The sequence below is a fragment of the Hypomesus nipponensis genome, chromosome 3 (assembly GCF_054491055.1).
Source record: "Hypomesus nipponensis isolate SF chromosome 3, ASM5449105v1, whole genome shotgun sequence".
Lineage (NCBI taxonomy): Eukaryota > Metazoa > Chordata > Actinopteri > Osmeriformes > Osmeridae > Hypomesus > Hypomesus nipponensis.
Window position 1 is genome coordinate 11,994,277 of NC_140363.1, and position 20,897 is coordinate 12,015,173.

The 20,897-nt window shown below is 45.9% G+C and overlaps 1 protein-coding gene across 1 annotated transcript in view; it reads right to left on the reverse strand.

The window, feature by feature from the left end:
* The window catches only part of LOC146299810 (connector enhancer of kinase suppressor of ras 3-like), a 32,385-nt gene that overhangs the window by 10,557 nt on the left and 931 nt on the right, over positions 1-20,897 (reverse strand). Inside the window, exons 2-4 of the mRNA XM_084676313.1 lie at positions 8,266-8,429; positions 2,109-2,311; positions 727-814 (exon numbers count right to left, since the gene is read on the reverse strand). Coding sequence (XP_084532439.1) covers positions 727-814; positions 2,109-2,311; positions 8,266-8,429 — 455 coding nt within the window. The remainder of the gene's footprint in view (positions 1-726; positions 815-2,108; positions 2,312-8,265; positions 8,430-20,897) is intronic.

Below are 20,897 nucleotides of genomic sequence, written 5' to 3' on the forward strand. Positions count from 1 at the left end.
ATGAAGAGAACCACTATACCCTATAAAACTAGTCCTTTGTTGCTCAAGAAAAGTCTATCACCTGGGCCTCTTTTTTTCCTTTTGCACCTGACATATTTATAACCAGAATAATAACCTTGAATTTGACAAATTTTGCATAAACCTGAGGAAACCTTTCAGGGCGTCGGAGCCAAATGCCCAATCAAACACGCGTTGACAATGGCAGGGTTTCATGTTGCAAGTATCTATTCCCCCTCTCATCTCCTACATAGTGGATTGTGAACAGGAAGTACACACAGACAGTGGGGTCTCCGGCAGGGAACAACCACAGGAACTACATGGGCTAAGCCAATAAGGCTGCCTGCGGAATGTTGGTAACCACTTTTTTTAAAGAGCGCCAGTTAAAAAGAAGAAACAAACCCCACTGTAAATGTGAAGCCTACGATTTCCGTGAAACTGCCTCCCAGTTGGGGCTCTCCTCATTAGCTAACCCGAGGACCCAAATAACGTGCTCCAAACAAACCATCCACAGGCTATAATGTGTTCAGACTGCTGGCTGCAGGCTTATGTCATGGTTGCCTCGCCACATTTCCCACAACCCCCCTCTCCGCCACTTAATCCTACATGTTTATGCCCTCGGGTCATTCTCTCCACAGTGGAAAAGAGTAGTGGGTTGTGTGTGTGTGTGTGCTTGCGTGTTTTCAGCGATAGCTATGCATGTGCTGTTGAGCTGACAAGCGTGCTGACCTGTTGAACTGTGGTGGTGAGATCCAGGCAAAGCTGAATGATCTTGTTCTTGGTGGCAGTGAAGTCACTGATCCCTGTCAGGGGTGTCCTGCAATGAGAGTGAGAGAAATAGAGAGTCAGAGAAAGAGAGTCAGAGAGAGACATACAGAAATAAACAGAGAACCAAAGGAAAAGCACAGAGACACAGACAGAAGGACAGAGAAAGAGACATAAAGGAAAATCAAAACAAACAGAGACCAAGCCAGAGAAACAGAGACAGACGTAAGGAACATTTACATGACCATTAGGATGACATCCCCAAAAAGCCCTTGATCATGTTGCCATTTCTACCATACTAAATAATGAACTTTCAACCCCCCAAATACTCCAGACATAAGTAATACGCATTCTATCTGATGTACAACATATTTTGAGCTAATCTATACCAAATTCTGAATGGGGCTGGAAAAGGCAAAACCTCCCATTGGGACAACCAAGCGACATTGTATGGCCCACGGGAGACACTAACAGGCAGTTACACAATAGGCCAGCTGAACCCTGCCCTGATGGCTGTCTCTAGGTGACAGTTTGTGGCTAGCCGCGATAGAACTCAGTGTCGCCAAAGCGGCGCCTCTCTCTGCTCTTTTACATCCCTATCCTCACAAACGTACACTTGTGAACTCTAACAGAGTTATTTAATGTGCTCTAGACCACTACACGGTACCCAAATATGTTGGTGGAACCGATCTTATTACACTTGATCTGAAAGTGAACCTCAGAAACAACATCAAAATCATTTCAACTGTGAAGCTCAGTGTGTTGACTTAATAAAATACTACATTTGGTTTGGATGTCACTGACAATCTGGAAGGAAGTGATCTTTGAAATGTACATTTGGGGAAGAAATCAGTGTAGTGCACAAAACTCAAGTGTAGTTTAGAATCTCAATGATTGATTTCTAAGACCTCATGTGGATATTCTCTGGACAGTACTCCACACTAAAGGAAACCAACGAGACTGTATCCAATATCATACATATGTCCATGAAGTGCTTCTACCATGCTCTCTGGAGAGGAAAAAGCTGTGTTTCAACTATAGTTCCTATGTCTGAGAAGAAACCAGGGCTAGATGAATGTTACCCAAGCATTCTCTGAGGGTCATGTAAGATTATTCAGAGCGGTAACAGTTCTTATGTGTCGGAAATGATCACATTTCTGAAACCCCTGTGCTGTACTCCATGGACTTCAATGAGTTTAGCAGATTATCTGAAGCTATGATATTTTTTCGTTGTCTTGCACCAAAATAATTTAAAGGGACATGGAGTAGGATGGATGCGCAAACAGCAAATTTGAATATCAGTGAATTATGCTACAACTTAATTTCCCAGGATGCAGTGGACATACCTGTCCAGCCAGGCCAGCAGGCTCTTTGCAGCTCCAATGAGCTCCACCACAGAGGTGAGAAAGTTGTTGGGGGGCTTGCGCGAGGTGCTGCCGTCATAAGAGGGGCTTTTGCGGCGCTCCGAGGTGGACATGTGCAGACCATTGGTGGCGGCTCGCATCCTCACCACCAGGGCCTTCAGGTTGTCACTCTCCACACCATAGTTCTGGAAAGAGACAGAGAAAGAAGGTAAGAATGGCAGTGAACAAGGTTGAAATCGTTGTCATTTGGGCCATATTTCTTGTTTGGTTCACATCCACCGTTCCACACATATGTAAAAAAGTAAAAATGTACACCAAACAATTGTTGGTTTGTATCATTACAAAACGAACTGTAATGATGAGGATAACATCAAAAACGGGTTATAAAAAAAAAAAAAAAAAATGTTGGCCCAAATTCCCTGGAAAAACATGTTGCTTCCTGCAGAGTTAATGGCTGTTATCAATCTGTGATATGCTCTGACACACATGATTTAAGATGGTCTGTCTGAGCACCTCAGGGGGTGAAATCCCCACATCTTTCACCCTCTTCCATCATCCAATGTTGGCCCGACCCAGGGGAGGTGTGCACGTCCCATCACCTGATCAACCAAGGCAAAGTTTGCATTCCTGGCCCCTGCTCCTTCCTCCTGGCACATTCCTCTTGTCTACAGGCCCTTGACAGGCAGAGCTTAGCTCCTGTCTTCTAGACTTACCATGGGTGTGTGATCATGAGCCATGCTGTGCTGTAATAACTGTTAAGATCTGGGGGATGTGAGAGGGGGTTTGTGAGGTACATGGACTGGTCACACACCGACTGTGAAGGAATCACTTTTGAGGGAATTCTGAGGTGAATGTTGGTTCTGTGTCAGTGGATCTCATGTGTATGAGCTAGTGGCCACTGAGGGAGAAACCATTAACCAGAGATCAATGAAGAGCCCAGCTCAGTTGTCAGCTCTACAGATCACAGTCTGTACCGGCAAAATATCAAGACTGCTCCTCATAGCCAAAGGACTATCTTTATCGTCCTTCCTGGTGTCTTGTTCTTAAACAACTCAAACAATGTTCTGCTTCCGAAGACACACATTCCAAATATGCCCTCGGTTTGATCTCGTCACTAAACAGAACCACATAGCTTGGATTCTGAGGCATGGAAGCCTTCCATGTACCTCAGCGTTGGGTTACTGCATTTCTTTATGGTTGCATTCCTTTAGGTGAACACAGAGCCATGCAAAGCCTGTCCTGTCAAAACACTGGCTGACTGTAATTCAAATGATTGCTTTATCACCTAAGGGACTGCAGAGTACATCTCTATGCAAGTATTAAGAACATAACTGGCTTATGTCCATCAGAATGAGGATGGGGGGGTAACTTTTCTCTGGTCAACTTCATACACTGTAATACTCCTGTCAAGAGACCCAGCTTCTAGACCATGACATCAACTGCCCCATCTGGTTAGTGTCTCACATAATTTAAGGAAAAACTTGAAGTCTTTGGGTCAAAAAGAGAGGGACGGGAGGGGGGGCTTAATTTTAGTCGTTAATTCAAGCGACTCCACTTATAAATATCTCGGAAAGAATGTGTTTTGGGCCAGGTGCCAATACAGGGGGACTGGAGTGGGTCAGAGACGAGAGGAGGGTGTAGAGAAGAAAAAGGAGAGGAAAAAGAGAGAGACCAAAAGAGAGAGCAGGGGTAGCCTAGACTGTCATCTTGGCAAATATCAGTTTCCAGAGTGTTGCATCGCTGCCAGCTGCACACTGCCCTCCCCGACTTTAGCTAACCGCTAAAGTGCTGTGCGACGAGCAGAAAATAGGCTGTGGCTAGCTGGCCAGCCAGCCAGCTACACCTTTCAGAGGACACCTGCAACTCCTCACCGGCTAGCTTTATTCAGCTGCCTGTACATTATGTCAGCCTAAAGTTGTCCCTGAGGAGCAAGGGTACGCAGTAGCCATATGGACAAGTTCATAGCTCATTGTAAATCCACCCTCTTCTCTCAATCTCCGTTGATAAATCAAACATCTTGATGCTTCATAGGAAGTCCTTATGGGACACTTCTAACACGGTCTATTCCAAGAGAGGAGATGTGGGAGAATAGAGAACACGACTGCTCCAGACATTCATCTTCAAAGGGACACAAAACTATTTTGTAGAAGCCAAAGAAAAACAGTTGACACTAAGCTTAAAAGAACCAATTAAGATCCAACAGCTCTCCTGGCTTTGCCATTAGTGGTGAGCTAATCACACACACACACACACACACACACACACACACACACACACACACACACACACACACACACACACACACACACACACACACACACACACACACACACACACACACACACACACACACACACACACACACACACACACACACACACACACACACACACACACACACACACACACACTTTTAAGGCCTGCACAGATGTCCAACACCTTTGTCTCACATACTAGAAACTGAACCCTAACCCAGACCAGGAGTGGTCTGAATCTGCTTAAAATGGAAGTCACTTCATGTTAACTAATTTTAAATCAAAATCTCATCATTTCACACACTTTTTATTGGTTCGCTAACCTAGGTTCAAGATGGCTTGGAAGTAGCTGTTCTGAATAGAACTTTCTAGGGCGTCACAAAATGGATGACTGTCCAGCAGGGGCTGAGTGGTATGAACACCTGACACTGACAGAGGAAAAGCTTTAACACCATAATGTCACCTGCCCTGTCTGGTTAGTGTACCACAACAACAATCTAAGGAAAAAAAGAGGGGGAAAAAAAGGGGGGATTAATTAATGAACACGGGTTTAAGGGATCAAATATTGAGAGTCCTATTCCAGATTTCCAGATGGGTCGGACAGAGCCGAGAGGTAATCAAACACTGTTGATAAGCTTTGAGTCTGGCTTATTACACCTGGAGGACAAATCCATTGTTGGAAAACATACACAACACACGTGAACTCGGGTCACTTTAGTAATATTTACTCCGTTTGGCTGTGGGACAGTGGGGGGTCTATGAGTGGGCCGCAAAGGTGAAGGAAAGAACACAGATGTGTCAGATTTCTGGATGGACTCTGCAGAAGTCATTTCTGTTCGGGGGGTCCCAGTATGATTCATTGAAACGTTCTCCCATTGACTCAAGAGGGCAGTTTGCACCGGTAGCTTTCACCTGGCGGGGAATGGGGAATGCAAGCATCTACTGGAGTCGTTCGACAAGAGGAAAGAAGACAAATGACGATAACCCAGCACACAGTTCTACCGCACCATTAAACAACTGTGCTACTTGCTTTAAACGACTGCTACAGTATGCAAGCCAAATTCACAAAGCTTTGTAATTCAGCACGTTTGAAGATGTAAAATATCCATGCTCATTCTGCATCTGCACGCTGCAAATATGTTCTCAGGCTGACGTCAAGGTCAAGTTATTGGGTGTCTCCTGCCTCACCAGACGTGTATAGACTTTGCCCTTAGCAAGGAGGATATCCTGTCAGAGCCCCCTGAGAGGGGTCTGAGAGGGGTCACACTGCCCAGAATGCAGTTCTGAGAGGAACTGCTTGACCTCTGTGTGCACAGAGAGAGGTTGGGGGCAGCTCAGTGGGTTGTGAGTGTGAGAGGAAGAGCTGGGGGGTGTGGGGGGGTCTGGGGTTAGTCGGTTCTGTGTCACCTTCAAAAGCTGTGACCGTTCAAACTAATTGAAACGAGGGGATCTGGTTTCCTCCCGTGGGTGCTGTTGTGTGTGTCCGTGTGTGAGTGTGTGTTTGTGTGTGACAGAGGCCCTCTCCTGTTAATAAGGAAAGCATAAGGCAAACTCATTTACCCAGGGTTCCTCAATCAGAGGTGTGAGGTTCATTTCCCTTGCCCCTGACACCAGGGCATTCCTTGCACAGGGTCAGGGGAAAGGAGGACATTGGTGCTTCTAAACACCTTTGAAAATTCTGTCCAGATAAATTGCGTAAGCCTCACATGTGCGCGCTAAGCACACACACAAACACAGACACACACACACACACACATCTGACTGGAGAAAGGCCTTGCGCTGGGAAAAGGATTTATTAAAAGACAACACAAGCTGGGAGGTGCACATGGGCAAATTGATGAAGCCCATCGTGAGGAAACAATCTGAGTCTTCGCTAGATCCAGAAGGTTTGGAGAACGGGGGGCACGGCTAGAAATCTGGGCCCAATTACTATGACCATAAAAAAGGAGGATGTTGGACCCCATAGGATGTATGGTATGGTACATGAGGTATGACACGTAGATCTATCAAAGCATTCGAGGTGCCCATGGCCTCCCCTTACAAGTGTTTCCATGTGTCATAGCATGTGTGTGTTTCTAATGGTCAGGCAAAGCAGCCTCAGGCCAATATCTGCAAGCTGGTATCTGCTGACAGCCTCTCATCTTCACAGAGAGTACTAGGAAACTAGCTCATGATGCTTATATCATGCACTGTGTGAATCCTCTAGGAATGTGGACTGTGTGTGTGCGTTTGTGTTCAGTACGGGTCACTGAGTAGGGGCAGTGAGATTTTAAACTGTTCAGCTGCAGGACAGAGAAGGAGTCAGAGGAAAAGAGGGAGAAAGTAAGAGAGAGACACCTCTCAGGTATTGTATTTGCAGCCCAACCATGTGCGGGCCTGACAACTGGGTTAAACCGCAGACCAACATCTGAACTCCACTACCCACAAAACCACTGCGGCGTTCCCAGGCTCTTAGGTGGTGGTCCATTGCCTGCCCAATTACATCAGTTTGTCTGCATGAGCTGGTTGGTTGATTTCCTCTAGAGATATTAGCTGACTTCTCCTCACGAGAACAAATTCCATTTGGCATGCAAGGGAGAAACTTTGTTTAAGTTTGAAATGAGAAGGGTACTTGTGAACTTGAAAAGCATCTCAGATTGTAAAAAAAAAAAAAAACACTAAACCATTTAAAGGCGCATGAGGATCCGAGTAAAAAGTGCTGACAGTGATCAAACCCACGACCGCAATCTGGTATTTTATGACACAGGAAGTGATAAAACTCCAAACCTATCCCATCTGGACTCCAAACCTGGTCCTGTTTCAGTTGCTGCCTGGTAGGGTTCCTGATGGTCTCACTCTCTTTCATTTCTGTCTTCCCTCCATCACAGTGCTCCTTCCTTTTTCTCAAACCAGTATTTCTCTTTCCATCTCTTTCTAAATCCTCTCTTTCTTTCCCAGCCGACTTTCATTCTCAAACTCCCCACCTCTCTCTCAACTCTGTTTACCACTCCCTGTACTCCCTCTCTCTCTCCCTCTCTCAGCTGTGTTCTGAGCCTGACTCGTAGCCAGTAGTGTCGATCCTACAGTGAAGGCCCAGCTCCATCTTCTAAGATGGACAGCCTGTGACCTGGTCAGGTCCCTGCTTAGCTTGAGGGCCGTATGGGGCCTTCCCAGGAGCCACTGGAGCGCCATGGAGTGCTGACGCAGGGACTACTGTAGGAATGGATGCTGACCTGACAACTGTGTGTGTATACACGTACTCGTATGAGCTGGAGTTGATTTGAGATAGCTAGAAAACGAGAGAAAAATTTAAGGGAGAGGAATACATAGTAAAAAAAAAAAAAACGTTTCATTCATCTACACAACCCACTTCTCTCTCCATCCGCTACACATCCTGTCTAACAGGTCGAGCTGATGATAGCTTTTTGCTAATGTTCCAGGGCTGTGCATCCTCCATATTGCATTTGTGTGTGTGTGCGCTGGGATTTCTCTTGTGCGTTGGGTATTCTGTTTGTTTTGGGTATTCTGTTTGTGTTCCACACCCCACTGGGCTCTGTGGGAAGTGATGGGCCTTGTTCTGCATCAGTTGCTCAGTTGGCTGGCAGACCAGTCACTACAGTCTGGGGCTTTTTCAAACTCGCTGTCTCTACGGGGGAAAGAGGAAGGGATGGCGGGAGAGAAATAGGAAGAAAAAAAAGAAGAGAGGGAAACAGGGGGGGGGGGGGAGAAAGAGGTACTAACTAAAGATACAGTAACACAGAACAAGAGAAGAATAAAAGTGAGCCAATGAGAAAGGGAACAACATTTAAAGAGAGAGAGCGAGCGAAAGAGAACAGAGAAGAGAGAGACGACAGAGACCCAGACAGGTAAGCTGGGCCGGGGGTGTAGGGTGTCTGGTCACTGACCAGGGCACACAGCAGGTCCACAGCCTCCAGCACCAGCTCCTGGTGCCCTATGCGGGCCACGCCCAGCTCCTCCAGGTCCTGGTGGGAGATCTTGAGCAGCTGCTCACCGCTGATCTTCTCCTTCTCAAAGTTAGGAACGTACTGCTGCAGGCTGTCATCCAGACCTGGGGAGGGAGGGAGGGAGGGAGGGAGGGAGGGAGGGAGGGAGGGAGGGAGGGAGGGAGGGAGGGAGGGAGGGAGGGAGGGAGGGAGGGAGGGAGGGAGGGAGGGAGGGAGGGAGGGAGGGAGGGAGGGAGGGAGAGGGGGGGAGAGAGGGAGAAAAGAAGAAGGGGGCAGGGGGGAGAAGGGGTGAACGTTAGACTAACCTGCAGAAATTAAACTCTCACATTGTATGGCAATACCTTTTAGTATTTAGTGAAGAACATACAAATCCACTGCCGTTTGGGACCCTAACGTTAGTTTGCTTAACAGACAGGGAAGCAAGTTTCCTAGTAATAACCTGTATGTGACCCCTCCCAATCTGTGTGTACACAACCCAACAGAGAGGTGTGGAGCGGACAGGTGTGGCAGATAGAGCCCAGATAAACACACAGATAAACACACCGTAATCAGAGAACTGTTAAACCCTCTGTTTAAGTCTGTTGGCCCAGTGAAACAACGGATAGCTCACTGCTTACTTGGCCTCTCATTATAGTAATGTGTGTGCGTGTGTGTGTGTTAGTGTGTGTGTGTATAATGTCCCTTTGCTGCTATTTATGTCTGCAATGTGCTGGATGATCTTAAGTATGACAATTCCACCCTGCCCACTCAACTGACGTGTGTTCCAGACAATACTACGGTGCACATCCTCGTGTAAAAGCAATCCGTTCCATCCGATGGTCCAGTGCAATGTTGCTGGTAGTCACAGTGTCTCTTGACAGGAGTATGGGACTACTTGTTTTTCACCAGTCACACATGTTGTGTGAGTACAGCTTTAATGACTCTATGCATTCTTTACAGAGGCATCGAGCACTTGTCAATAATAGGGCTGCACAAGCAAATACTGAGCAATACAAAGACTTTTTGTTCAGAAACACACAGTACTCTCTAAACTGCAACAGCAATGAGAGGGGCGTGCACACACACACACACACACACTGCCCCCATTCGTTGGGCCTGCGAGCCATGTTGTGAAAACAGAGTGAAGAAGGAGTCTGTGTGTATGTGTGCGGGGGACATGGGCGGGCTGGCAGTGTGGGGAGTGAACGCCCTCCCCCCATCAAAGAGGGCACTGAGAGAGGGCAGCTGTGGAGCAATGGCCCTGCGCCCTGGTTCTCTGAAAGGCCTGTCAGCTGCAAGACCCCCTGCCCCCCCCCCCCCCCACACACACACACACACACACACACACACACACACACAACCCCCCACCCCAACCCCCCCCCACCCAAACAGATCCTAATACACGCACACACACACACACACACACACACACACATTAGACACAGAATCTTGGCATCAAAACCCCTCAATCTATCAATTTTCCCATTGACAGCCAAGTAGAGGAAAGAGAGCTTTGGTTTCCTGACATTCTTTCCTCAATCTAGAACAGTGGTGGGTGCTCCCTATATGAATCCACTATGTGGAGCTGCCAGTACAGTATACAGTACATGCACACAGACAGGGTGTGTTCTGTGCTCATCTTTGTGAATGGCATCTCATATCTTCTTCACGCCTATGTGACACATGCTGTGTGTGTCTGTATGAGGGGTTTCCTGTTGCTACAGCAGAGGACTATATGTGTGTGCATGATTACATGTGGTGGGGGGGAAAAAGAGAGAGAGAGATAGTGAGTGTGTGTGTGTGTGTGTGTTAGCCTGCTAGTGAATGGCTCCGTGCTGCAGGAGATCGTGTTGCAGATACCAGAGCAGACTGTTAATCTGTGTGTCCTACAGAGGATCTAGGGCTACCAGAGCCTCTGAATCACTGCCACAGACATGTGGACTTGATCTGCACACACACACTGCAACCACACACACACACACACACACACACTTTCCCACATTTCAACGAACAAAAAAAGAGTGCAAAAGAATCCCTTATCAGACCACTAAAATTGCATTACTGTCTTTAAGTTCACTGGTAACTTCAACTTTGGAAGCTCTAGAAAGGCAAAAATATGTAATATTTTCTAAAGGAATTTCAACATAATAAAAAAATGAAATCCTATAAAACGATTAAGGTCTAGGGCTAGTCAATTTCATTTAGCCTAAAAAATTTTTTCACATTCCTTGGCTTGAGAATTCCCAGGCTAGACATTTCAGGGCTTCAGCCTTAACCCTTCGTTGGACAGAGTTCAGGCTGAGAAGGGTGAACTCACTTCAAAAGGCCCAGAGGAGAGATTAACAGTACTGGACTGAACACAGCCCAACACAAACAGAACCCAGTTCTTAAATGGCGTTAGGAAGAAACCAATGCAGTGGCATAAGAGAGAAAGGGTTCAGTTTCTCTTTCCTGTGCTACCTTGTATGATAAGAAGGCATTTCCTGTGGAATGAATGATGCCTCCATTTTAGCCGTGTAGCTTTGCCAACAACAAGGAAAACCTTAGCAGCCTTAGCTCAAACAAAGAGATAGACTAGACACACTAGTTATCAGAGGCCCCAATGAAAGCATTTAGCAGAGGCTAGAAACATGCAATTTCTTATTTAATTAACTGTCAAGTGCTCACATATTTCTCTACTTTTCCCCCAGACACTTCCCACAACCAAACCCCTCCTTTCCAACCCCGCCTTCGAAATTCCAGGTCATCCATAGGGGTCCAGCCTCGCAGGCCTCAGTGTCTAATTGGGAAAGTTTGAAAACTTCAAAAAGCCACCATGTGTGTGGACCTGTCCCCTCTCATGGACTGAATGGATCCCACACCAGGAGACAGGGAAACACTGGCTCCCCCTATTAAAGTGTATCACACTTCTGTAGGTAGCAGGGGCCCCTAGGGGACTGGCCTGTACCATTGGCACCTTCTGGTCAAAAGAAGGGGGGTTTTCACAGAAGGCTGGTAAAACATTTATAAGGGCCAGATCAGTGGACAAAGGTGTGAGTGTGGGTTTGAACGGTTTGAATTAAGGAAATAAAACAAGGGAGAAAGGGTATCACATCATTGTGAATTATATGGAGTGTGTGTGTGTATTGTACTTTGTGTGTGTGTGTGTGTGTGTGAAAGCCTTTCAAAAGGAAGGCTCAGTAAAAAATAAAAAATAAATGTTTTACTGCCATACCGAAAACAGCAACTGCCACCAATAACAAGTACCAGAGTCTTGTGCGACATGCATCACACTAAAATCACACGTGCATTAAGTGTGGAGTATAGAAAAAAACGATTTCCAGTGATGTGCGTGTGTGTATGTGTTGGATATATAAGTGTCACCAGGACACAGCTGAGACACACTCTAATTGACGTATTGTTCGTGAAGAGCCCCATATGGTTCAGGGACACAGGCTGGGTTTGAAACGGAAATCTACTTCTTAGGTTACAGGGCAAAGCACTTTGACCAAGTGATCAATTTTCAACAGAGATCAACAAACCTTAGCCTGATGTCCCAGCCCTGCAATTATCATCTGCTTTAGTGTGTGTGTGTGTGTGTGTGTGGCACCTGCTGTTTACTGTGGGGTCTTGCTGCATGCCACCCACAAACAAGCCATTCATTTTGGGCTGATTCTGTAAAACAGGTTATCAACACAACAGCTTCAAGTCCAGTTGACGTGCAAGCCTGGCAAGTTTCAGGCCAGCTGGGACAGCAAAGATCACTTGAGTGTTGTCCGATGCTCTTAGAGCTCAAGACCTTGAAACCCTAAAGCTTCCTGACAACCCACACGCTTCTGGCAACACAAACACCGAGTGCTTCCTCTTGCAAATGCTCTTACTATTCCTGTTATAATCTCAAAACTTCCTGAATCACATCCGTACAGAAGCAAAACACATCAGGTTCCTGTCATGCCGCCAGGGCATGAGAGTCTGGTTGGCTAGTGGCTACTGAGGAGTAATAGAGAACTTTGGAAAAGCTCCTGAAAAGTGCTGGTGTAGAAAACTAAACGTAAAGACAGACGGCAGCTGAAATGTTGTAGAGAATCAATTTACACACACACACACACCCACCAAAACCAGGATCTCGGCTACCATGCCTGGTGTATTCAGCCAGGCTACCAACAGTAGAAGGTTCCCAGGGATTTGATTACATGAGAGAGAACGCACTCTTTCACCTCCCACAGAAAGAAATTGCCCCCACCCGCCACCTCCCCCTCCTCTCTATCCCCACTGACCCCCCCCCCCCCCCTTCTCCAACTCTGAGCTCTGTTAAAACCCTGGGTGGCGAGTGGGCAGTGGGAAAGCTAGCGGGGAGTACAATGGCCAGCGCCACTGTAACTCTCTCCCTCTCTTAGTTAGACCCGCTCTGCAAACCTGTGGGGAATCAGAGGGAATTCCAGCACCATTGTTCTCGAAGGGTGTTCCATTGTGGGAATTCACAGCAATCTGGCACAATGGGGCCCTGGCCCGGGCCAGGACTGTAATTAGAAAGAGAGCGAGAAAGCAAAGGAGAGAGAAAGCAAGTGAGAGAGCAAAAGAGAGAGAAAGAGCAAATGAGAGAGAAATGAAAGAGAGAGAGAGAGAAAGGGAGACAGAGAGAAACAATCAGCCATCTCAGAGATGAATGTGAAGGCCTTCTCAGATGCATGATTTCACAGAAGCAAAACAAAGGCTGTGTACAGCAGCCTTACAGCGACAGTTGCACAATGGGGCTCAACAGCACCACTCTCTCTGAACACTAAATGTGTAGTCTACTGAACAAGCTGATATTACTTGTTCAAAACATGCAGAAAGGCCATATTCTAAGGTCCTTTTCTATTTAGCAACCACTGAAAGCACAAAACCTTGTTCAATTGTAATTCAATCAAAGCTTGATCTACTAAGGCCTCAGGTATAACGAGGTACCAGCCAATGTTGTACATCAATGGATCAATTAAAACAGAGGAAGCCTTTCAGGTGATATTTTTCAAAGTCTGACTTAAACGTGGAGAACAACACCCAAGGCTCTCCAGTGTAGCTCAATCTGACGTGGCGGAGATGGATGATGACTGATGAGACGGCTGGGGTCAGAGTTCACACCACCATCCTGTGCCAAGTAGATCCACAGACAGGCCTAGGGCTCTGGGGCCTCCAAACCTCGGACAACCTCACTCACCCTGCGGATGTAGCCTACATTACCAGATTATGGGGTGCTGACTTGACTGATATGGACTGGGTCAGAAAGGTGAGTTTCCAAAGGGCTATGGGGGGAGGGGTGTTTGGGCATTTTGGCTCTTACATTCTCGGTTCCATTAACCTTTGTGAGAGATGGGGTGGGAGGAAAGAGATGGAAAGAGAGAGTGAATATTGCCACAGGCAAACTGTCATAATCTCAACACACCCACTGCGTCAGTCAACTGCAGTTGTAACAGTTGAAAAAGGAAAGACCGGTTCTATGCCTCTGAGTTTACTGCTGGGGTTCCTATTAAGTCTTGCGTCCTGAAGGTGACAGACCCAGCATGGACTGGTCTACTACAACAACAACAACTGTATAATAATACCCCTGACTGGTGTGGCTAGACGTGCATTATTCTGGTCTTAGACTGGGGCTTGGGGAGCTGGGCTAGGGGGAGCTGGGCTTGGGGCTGACAGCTATGGCCGGGGCTAGGGAGGAAGCAGGACCTGGGTCTGAGACAGTGCTTTGGCTTGAACAGGGACTAAGGGTGTGTTATGCAAGTGGCTTTAGAACTACATTTCACTAAAAACATTGTCATCATTCTCCAGGCACGCTGCTCATTACGCGTCACATAAACAACTGCTTAAAAAAGCAACAAAAGCCTGCAAAAAATGTCCCAGATAGGCTTCTATGCTCATATATTTTCTCCCCAGTTTCCTCTAGGTTAGCCAAAGACTGAGAAAAGTTGTGGTCAGTGGTTTAGCGTAGAGCTTTACAGTCCTGCTGCTGGTCTGTTAGTGTTGGAATGGATGCAGTCGCTGTGGGGGGAGAACTGAAAACCATTGTTTCAGAGAAGAGGCGTGAGAGAGCCAGAGTGTCTATCCTAACGTCACTCAAACATACCACCCTCCCGACACTTGGTCTACGCCAGCCTATCCCTTAGGCAGAAACCAAAATTACAGTCTCTCTTTCTTAGTCTCTCCAGATAGAAAGAGGGTGGAGGAGAGAAAGAGAAAAGAGGAGCGAATGTTGAAGAAGGAAAAAAAGGGGAATCATCAACTTGTGCACACCTCCCATGGTGTCTTCCAGTGAGACCTGTCTGTAGGTGATGCCTGGTCTGGGATCAGCGGTCTCTGTACTCCTCTGCTCTGGGATCATGGTTGCCTGGTATGCTGATTACAGACCAGTTAATGGGACCAATGTGGAAACCTACCGAGACCACAACAAAGCCAGCAGGCTTGCAAGGAGGAAACAAGCCCCACTTATTTAGACTGTTATGGACCAACCAGAACTTCTATGGGAGCCTTCTGGTTCAACCCCAAACACAGGCATTAAAGTAGTGAATGGGAATATCTGCTGGCACAATAAGGGGTTGGGGGAAAATGGCAACCGGTTTTATGGGCTTAACGTCTCACAACATCAAAGACTAGGCGTTAAAAAAAGCCACAGGAGAATTAAGAACACAACAACAGCAACATCCTGTTTTACCAGTCTCTTATTAGGTAAGGTCCACGCGCTAGTTGACTGGTCTGTGGCTAAGCACACCACATATAACCTCTCTAACTATTAGGATTTCCTTGTCCAAATCACTTTCTGGGACAGAAATCATCCAGCTTAACCAGGGCACCCACACGCCATCGCATTGAGCGTTCTACCCAGGCTGAACCCAGACGTAAGCACTAACCCTGCTCTCTAGCCCTACCCATGGCTAACAGGCTGTGCACCGCTAAACCAAGGGCTAGAGAGGCTAGTCAGTTGTAAACAAACACAATTAGGGTAGCCATGACGATGGGAGATGGGGGGAGGGTAAAGGAGAGGAGTGAGGGGTAAACGAGGGCAGAGGACAAAAAAGGGGACCGGGTGATGAAGGGCCAGAGAGAAAGGGGGAGGGTGGGGGAGGGGTTACGCAGAGAGGGAGAGGGCTGAGAATGGTTGACAAAAGTTTTGTGAATGGCTTGCATCCAGGTCATGGTCCACAGAGGATGGGGTCAAAAAGATGGAGGGAATCGTAACTGCCTACCTTCCTGTAGGGACATCCAACATTAATATACACAGGAGAGTGAAAGATCCTTGACACAATACAAGTTGTAAACAGAGACATGACACAATACAGGATTGAATTGCTTTTGATTCCATTTCACAGCCATCCAAATTCTCCATACTTGAATTACACAAAGGAAAGTACAACTGAATAGAATCGTCATATGAATGTAACATGAGACACAAGAAACATACAGTACAGAACCAATGAAACAAAGCAAGGCATAGAGATGAGTCTCTCCTCCTCTCTCCTGGGAGTGGGTGTTTGTGTGTGTTTGTGTGTGTGTGTGTGAGTCATCTTCAGGGGGACGTTATCTGTGAGCGACAGCGTGACCAGGCAGTGAGACACCCACAGGGCACGACAGCGGTCCATGCAGTGACGCAGCGTACACACACAGACACACACACACAGCTCTAATCAATGACGTACACTTTTTATTTCATCTCTGAGACCTACACAAAGATGGTCACAGTTATCAGTTATAATATAATTGTAAAAAAATATATTATAATCCCAAACACACAACCTTTTCCAGGTGAGTAATTGCTTGTGGATCTAGGCTTTGTGTTCACGACACAGTCTTGACAGATTAAGAATGAGACTTGCCGTGAATGATAGTCAACATGAATCAGTTGTTGATTGAGAACTGAGATAAAGTGGGACAGAGCAAACAGAAGTACAATAGGTGATAAAACTACACCACATCCCAGACTACAGCACTGAGGGATGAATACAGCATCTCCCATAATGCAGCAGTGTCCTAGACTCTTTTGTCAATGGCGAGTACACACCCCTATTTCCTTAAACAAATGCAGGTGCAGTGTGGCTAAACATTTGAACGTGACCTTTAGAAACACAAAGTATTCCTCCGTTTTCTTTTGTAGTGATGCCCATTCACCAAGCCGAGACAAATGTGTTGTTCGAAACTCAAAGGCGAGGTTTTTCCAATTATGGTTTAGGGCTTGGATGAGGATTAGCTGTACAGCATGAGTTTTAGCAGGGGAGCTAAATCCTCTTGAGCAGACTGACACAAGAGGAGTAGGTCACCTGGCCCTTTAGTAAACGTGAAGCAACAAGTCTAGGTAAAGTCTAGTTTCCTTCAAAGCAGTCATTTGTTGGAAAGGACTTGACAGGGATGTTTGCCCTGAACTGGATGGAAACACAAAAGGGGAACTCCTGGGTCACAATCTTATTAAAACTGAATTGATTTAACAGTAGATAACTTGCATCAATGATACCAGAAGGCTGGCACAGCTACTGTGTCTTATCTAGGAGCCATAAAGTCTGGTCATAAAGACACATAACTAGTCATTTGTTACGGCAGTTATTGGGGTTTCCCTGGAGTCCTCCAGATGTTTTTCGTATCCTAGTAGATAAGGGTTTAGGCCTCTATCCATCCATCATTTCACCACCCTGGACACCAGGGCAGTGGGGGCACACACCACAGTAAACACACTTAGGAGCACGGGGACTCATTCCACCACCCCCCAGCCTAAATGCAGAAACAGACCCCAGTCAATAACAGCTGGTTTGTTTATCAGCACACTGAAAACCAACTGGAGATTTACATTTACATTTAGTCATTTAGCAGACGCTCTTATCCAAAGCGACTTACAGTAAGTACAGGGCATTCTCCCCCGAGGCAAGTAGGGTGAAGTGCCTTGCCCAAGGACACAACGTCATTTGACACGGCCGGGAATTGAACTAACAACCTTCTGATTAATAGCCCGACTCCCTAACCACTCAGCCATCTGACCCACACAGAGATGGTGACAAAATCTAAAGAGAATCGCCCATCACTGTGTAAACACCACAAAGGAATTGGAATAACAACATCTAGAACGCTATCATGGCATGAAAATGAAAGACCCCTCTACTGGAATCCAGCCTGCTGAGAGGTGGGGAAGGGGGCTTGTCTAGACATGTTCTACACATGCTGTAAGGACAGTGAGAGTCATTAGTGACTCACTGATTCACTTATTTGATGTTTGTTTTTGCAGCATGACACGAATCACAGTAAGTCAGCTGAAGAATGCAATGGCTTACTGTGGATTGGAGTGACAAATATGATGACTGCCTGTTTGTCCATTTATCCAGTGAGTCTTTATCATCGGGAGGCTGAAATATCACAGGCATTTAAATACTTTTGCAACTGGTGGCCCAAGTACATAAAAGGACATTGATATGTGTTTGTATTGCTGATTCACTGTGGCGAGGTTTGGTAGCAGAAACGATGGAGTCGGCTGCATTCCAGTCATAGCAGACTGTTGTTTAAGCATAGCTGGAGTTCAAAATGCTTTGGTATCGGTAACACTGTCAACAAAACTCTACACTTCCGCCCCTCGTTACACCAACTCATACAATGCCGTGGCATGTGTGTACTATACAAAACACACACACACACAAACACACTGGAGTGCACAGCGTCTGCCATGACCGCGTGCAGCGTTTGGTGCCACCACAGGTTGGGAGGTTTATTCCCATGGCTTAAGCCTGATGTTTCACAGGCCAATGCTCTTAGGCCAGACTGGGGCCAGTTCTGCTAAGCTGAGATGATCTGGGGAGATTTGCAATGCACATTTGGATTTGAATGAAAGGCAAAAAGGCCAGGTTCAGGTTGGCACGGTGACAATGCGACCCTCTCTCACCTTGCATTGGCATTATAAAGAAAGGGAACGTTGGTATGCAAATGAAAAACTGATGGTAGGCTAGACAGCAAGCTAAGCAATTTCAAAACAATATTCGTCATGTTATAAAAATCCCTGTATAACACCCAAACACTACAGTACACAAAAAGACAGATGTTTTCACCCATTGGGAAAACACAAAAGTCTGCGCTGGGGCGAACACTTACACCAACAGCATCCGACTAGAACAATGGAGAGACACATCTAATATTGATCATCTTGGTTACGTTTTCCCATATGTTGATGGCAAGCTGGTCACCGCCACACTGACACTAAACAAGAGCGTGTGAGAAACAGGACGAACCAGAGCCGGCAGGGGTGATACTCCCACCCTGTCTTTCATCCTCCACCACCCCCCCCCCGCCACCCCAGGGGAGACTCCTCTTACACAGCTCAAGCCCATCTCTATAGAAACCAACCACATATCTCCTCATCAATAGAATGCAACCGGGTCACCTATGAAGGAAGGATGGCTGGATGACAGGAAATTGTGGGTGACAAAGGCTGTGGTTTAACCTTCGAGTGATCTACCGTCTTGTAGTTTCCTGGACTGTGCACAGTAGTGGGGGATGGGTCGTGGTGGGATTTGTATTTTAAGTGTTTTTCAGGTTAATTTAAAAACTTGTCTGTTTACTGTATTATGGAAATTAATTAAGCCTTGACGGTATATCCATGCTGGTGCACTGGAAAACGTTCCTTTTTGGATGCTTGACTGTCACAAGCCTAAGATATGATTTTGACTTCATGAGGATGTGTGCTCTCTGTGTTGCGTCGGTTAACACGCCAGTTGGAGGGCCTCAGTGACTGTTATTGGGATCAAGACCATCAATTCCAACACCTAGCTATCGCCACTTAGGATAAGACCTCTAAAGAGCTCCAGCTGTAAAGTAACCATGCCTGTGCGCGCACAAACACACAAAACCCTTTCTCACATGGAAGCTAATCACCCCATTGACACTGCAACGCTACTTGAAAGGTGACAGACACGGTCTCTCTCTCATACACACACACCATATTTTTTACATGTCTTTCCTGACCTCATAGAAACAGGTGTAGGTCACTAGATCCTCTGCACCCTAATCGTAATTTAAAATGTACCTTCATTTCTCACAATGATTATAAGTGGTACAGGATGGCAGCTGCCAATATTGTGTGAACTAAACATAGTCTCACATATTATATTGCAATATATATATATATATATATATATATATATATATATATATATATATATATATATATATATATATATATATATATATATATAATCGCAATTATTACAGATATTTGATATTGAGTTTTACATAGCTGTGGTCACTTCGTTCCAAACAGAACAGTCAATTTCACTTCAGCAGTACAGTTCTTGTACATGTCCGAGCATTTGGAATGCCACAGAAAACTTGGCAGCCTTTCCTCTGTAAGTGGGAGGTGGATGAGTAGGTAGAGGAAAAAAAAAGAAAGCACGCCTTTAGGTGTGAAACTATTCGGCAGGGTTTTGAGCGAAGCATTCCCTGAATAGCTTCTGCCCTCCACAGTTGAGGGATTACGCATGAGTTTAGGACTATATTTGGAGCATGACTACAGTAGTCACTCTGATCTTAGTCAACTTCTACTGTGTGGGCCTGTGACTGTGTGTGGCAACACAGTATACCCTACCTGTCATTGGGTACATGTTCATGTTTTTCAAAATCCTAACTTTATTTGAGTCAATTTGCAGGGAAGAAGCCTCAGATCACTAAGTACAACAAAAACAAATGTTCACAAAAAAAACCTAGCGTTTTAATTGACAGAACTAGAGTCACGGTTGGACAAAGTCATTTCAACAACAATCCATATATAAAGGGGCCATGCTGTTTAAAAAATGAAGCAACCAACAAACTGGACACACAAAAATACAGCCATTATCACTGAGTAAAACTATATGAGGGCATGTGTGTGTCAGAAAAAAAGAGAAAAGGTGAAGGACTGTGTTTTCAGAGTTAAAACTGCATGTTGGTATTCAATGGCTCTGCAAATCCATTCGAAAGACCCTCCAGAGAAGAACTGCAGAGTCAGCGAGTCCTGTAAGACAGCTCATCAGAGAGCCAGTCTACATTGCTAATCCTCTGTCCATACGCTGAACTTTCCCTGGAAGCACATGGCAACCCCCTCTCCCCTCCCCCCTACTCAGCACTGGCTGTCAGTAAAACACATTCTGCAACTATTAAAAACATTGTTTGACCTGTGTTGTATTCCAGACTGAGGCAATTGTGAGAAAATGATCAAAAGGGTCCTGGATCAACCGTATATCATTGATAGTGTTTAGACATTGTATGGTATATTTAAGCTCTTTAGACAACTGCCCCTAGGCATAATGACTAACTCGGAACAGGTGTCACGCGACTTTTATCTGAAACATGAGTTTGTGGACCATGATATCTATCATGTTCTTTTAAATTCAGTATGCCCTATGTAGCCTATAAAACAGTTCAACAGGTGTAATTTACAGAATGGGTGAGACAGCATTTATGTCGATACAAACTCACAAGCTGCGGTCTCGAAGTAGGACTACATGCCAATGCTGTGACGGCCGGGTGCAGGTAGTTCGTTAAAGAATAGTTGTTCGGTGATGTAATTTTCCTAACCGGCATTCCAGGTTTAGAACAAGTAGTCTACATGCCTACTTTCAGGTACTTTAAGTGGAAAATTA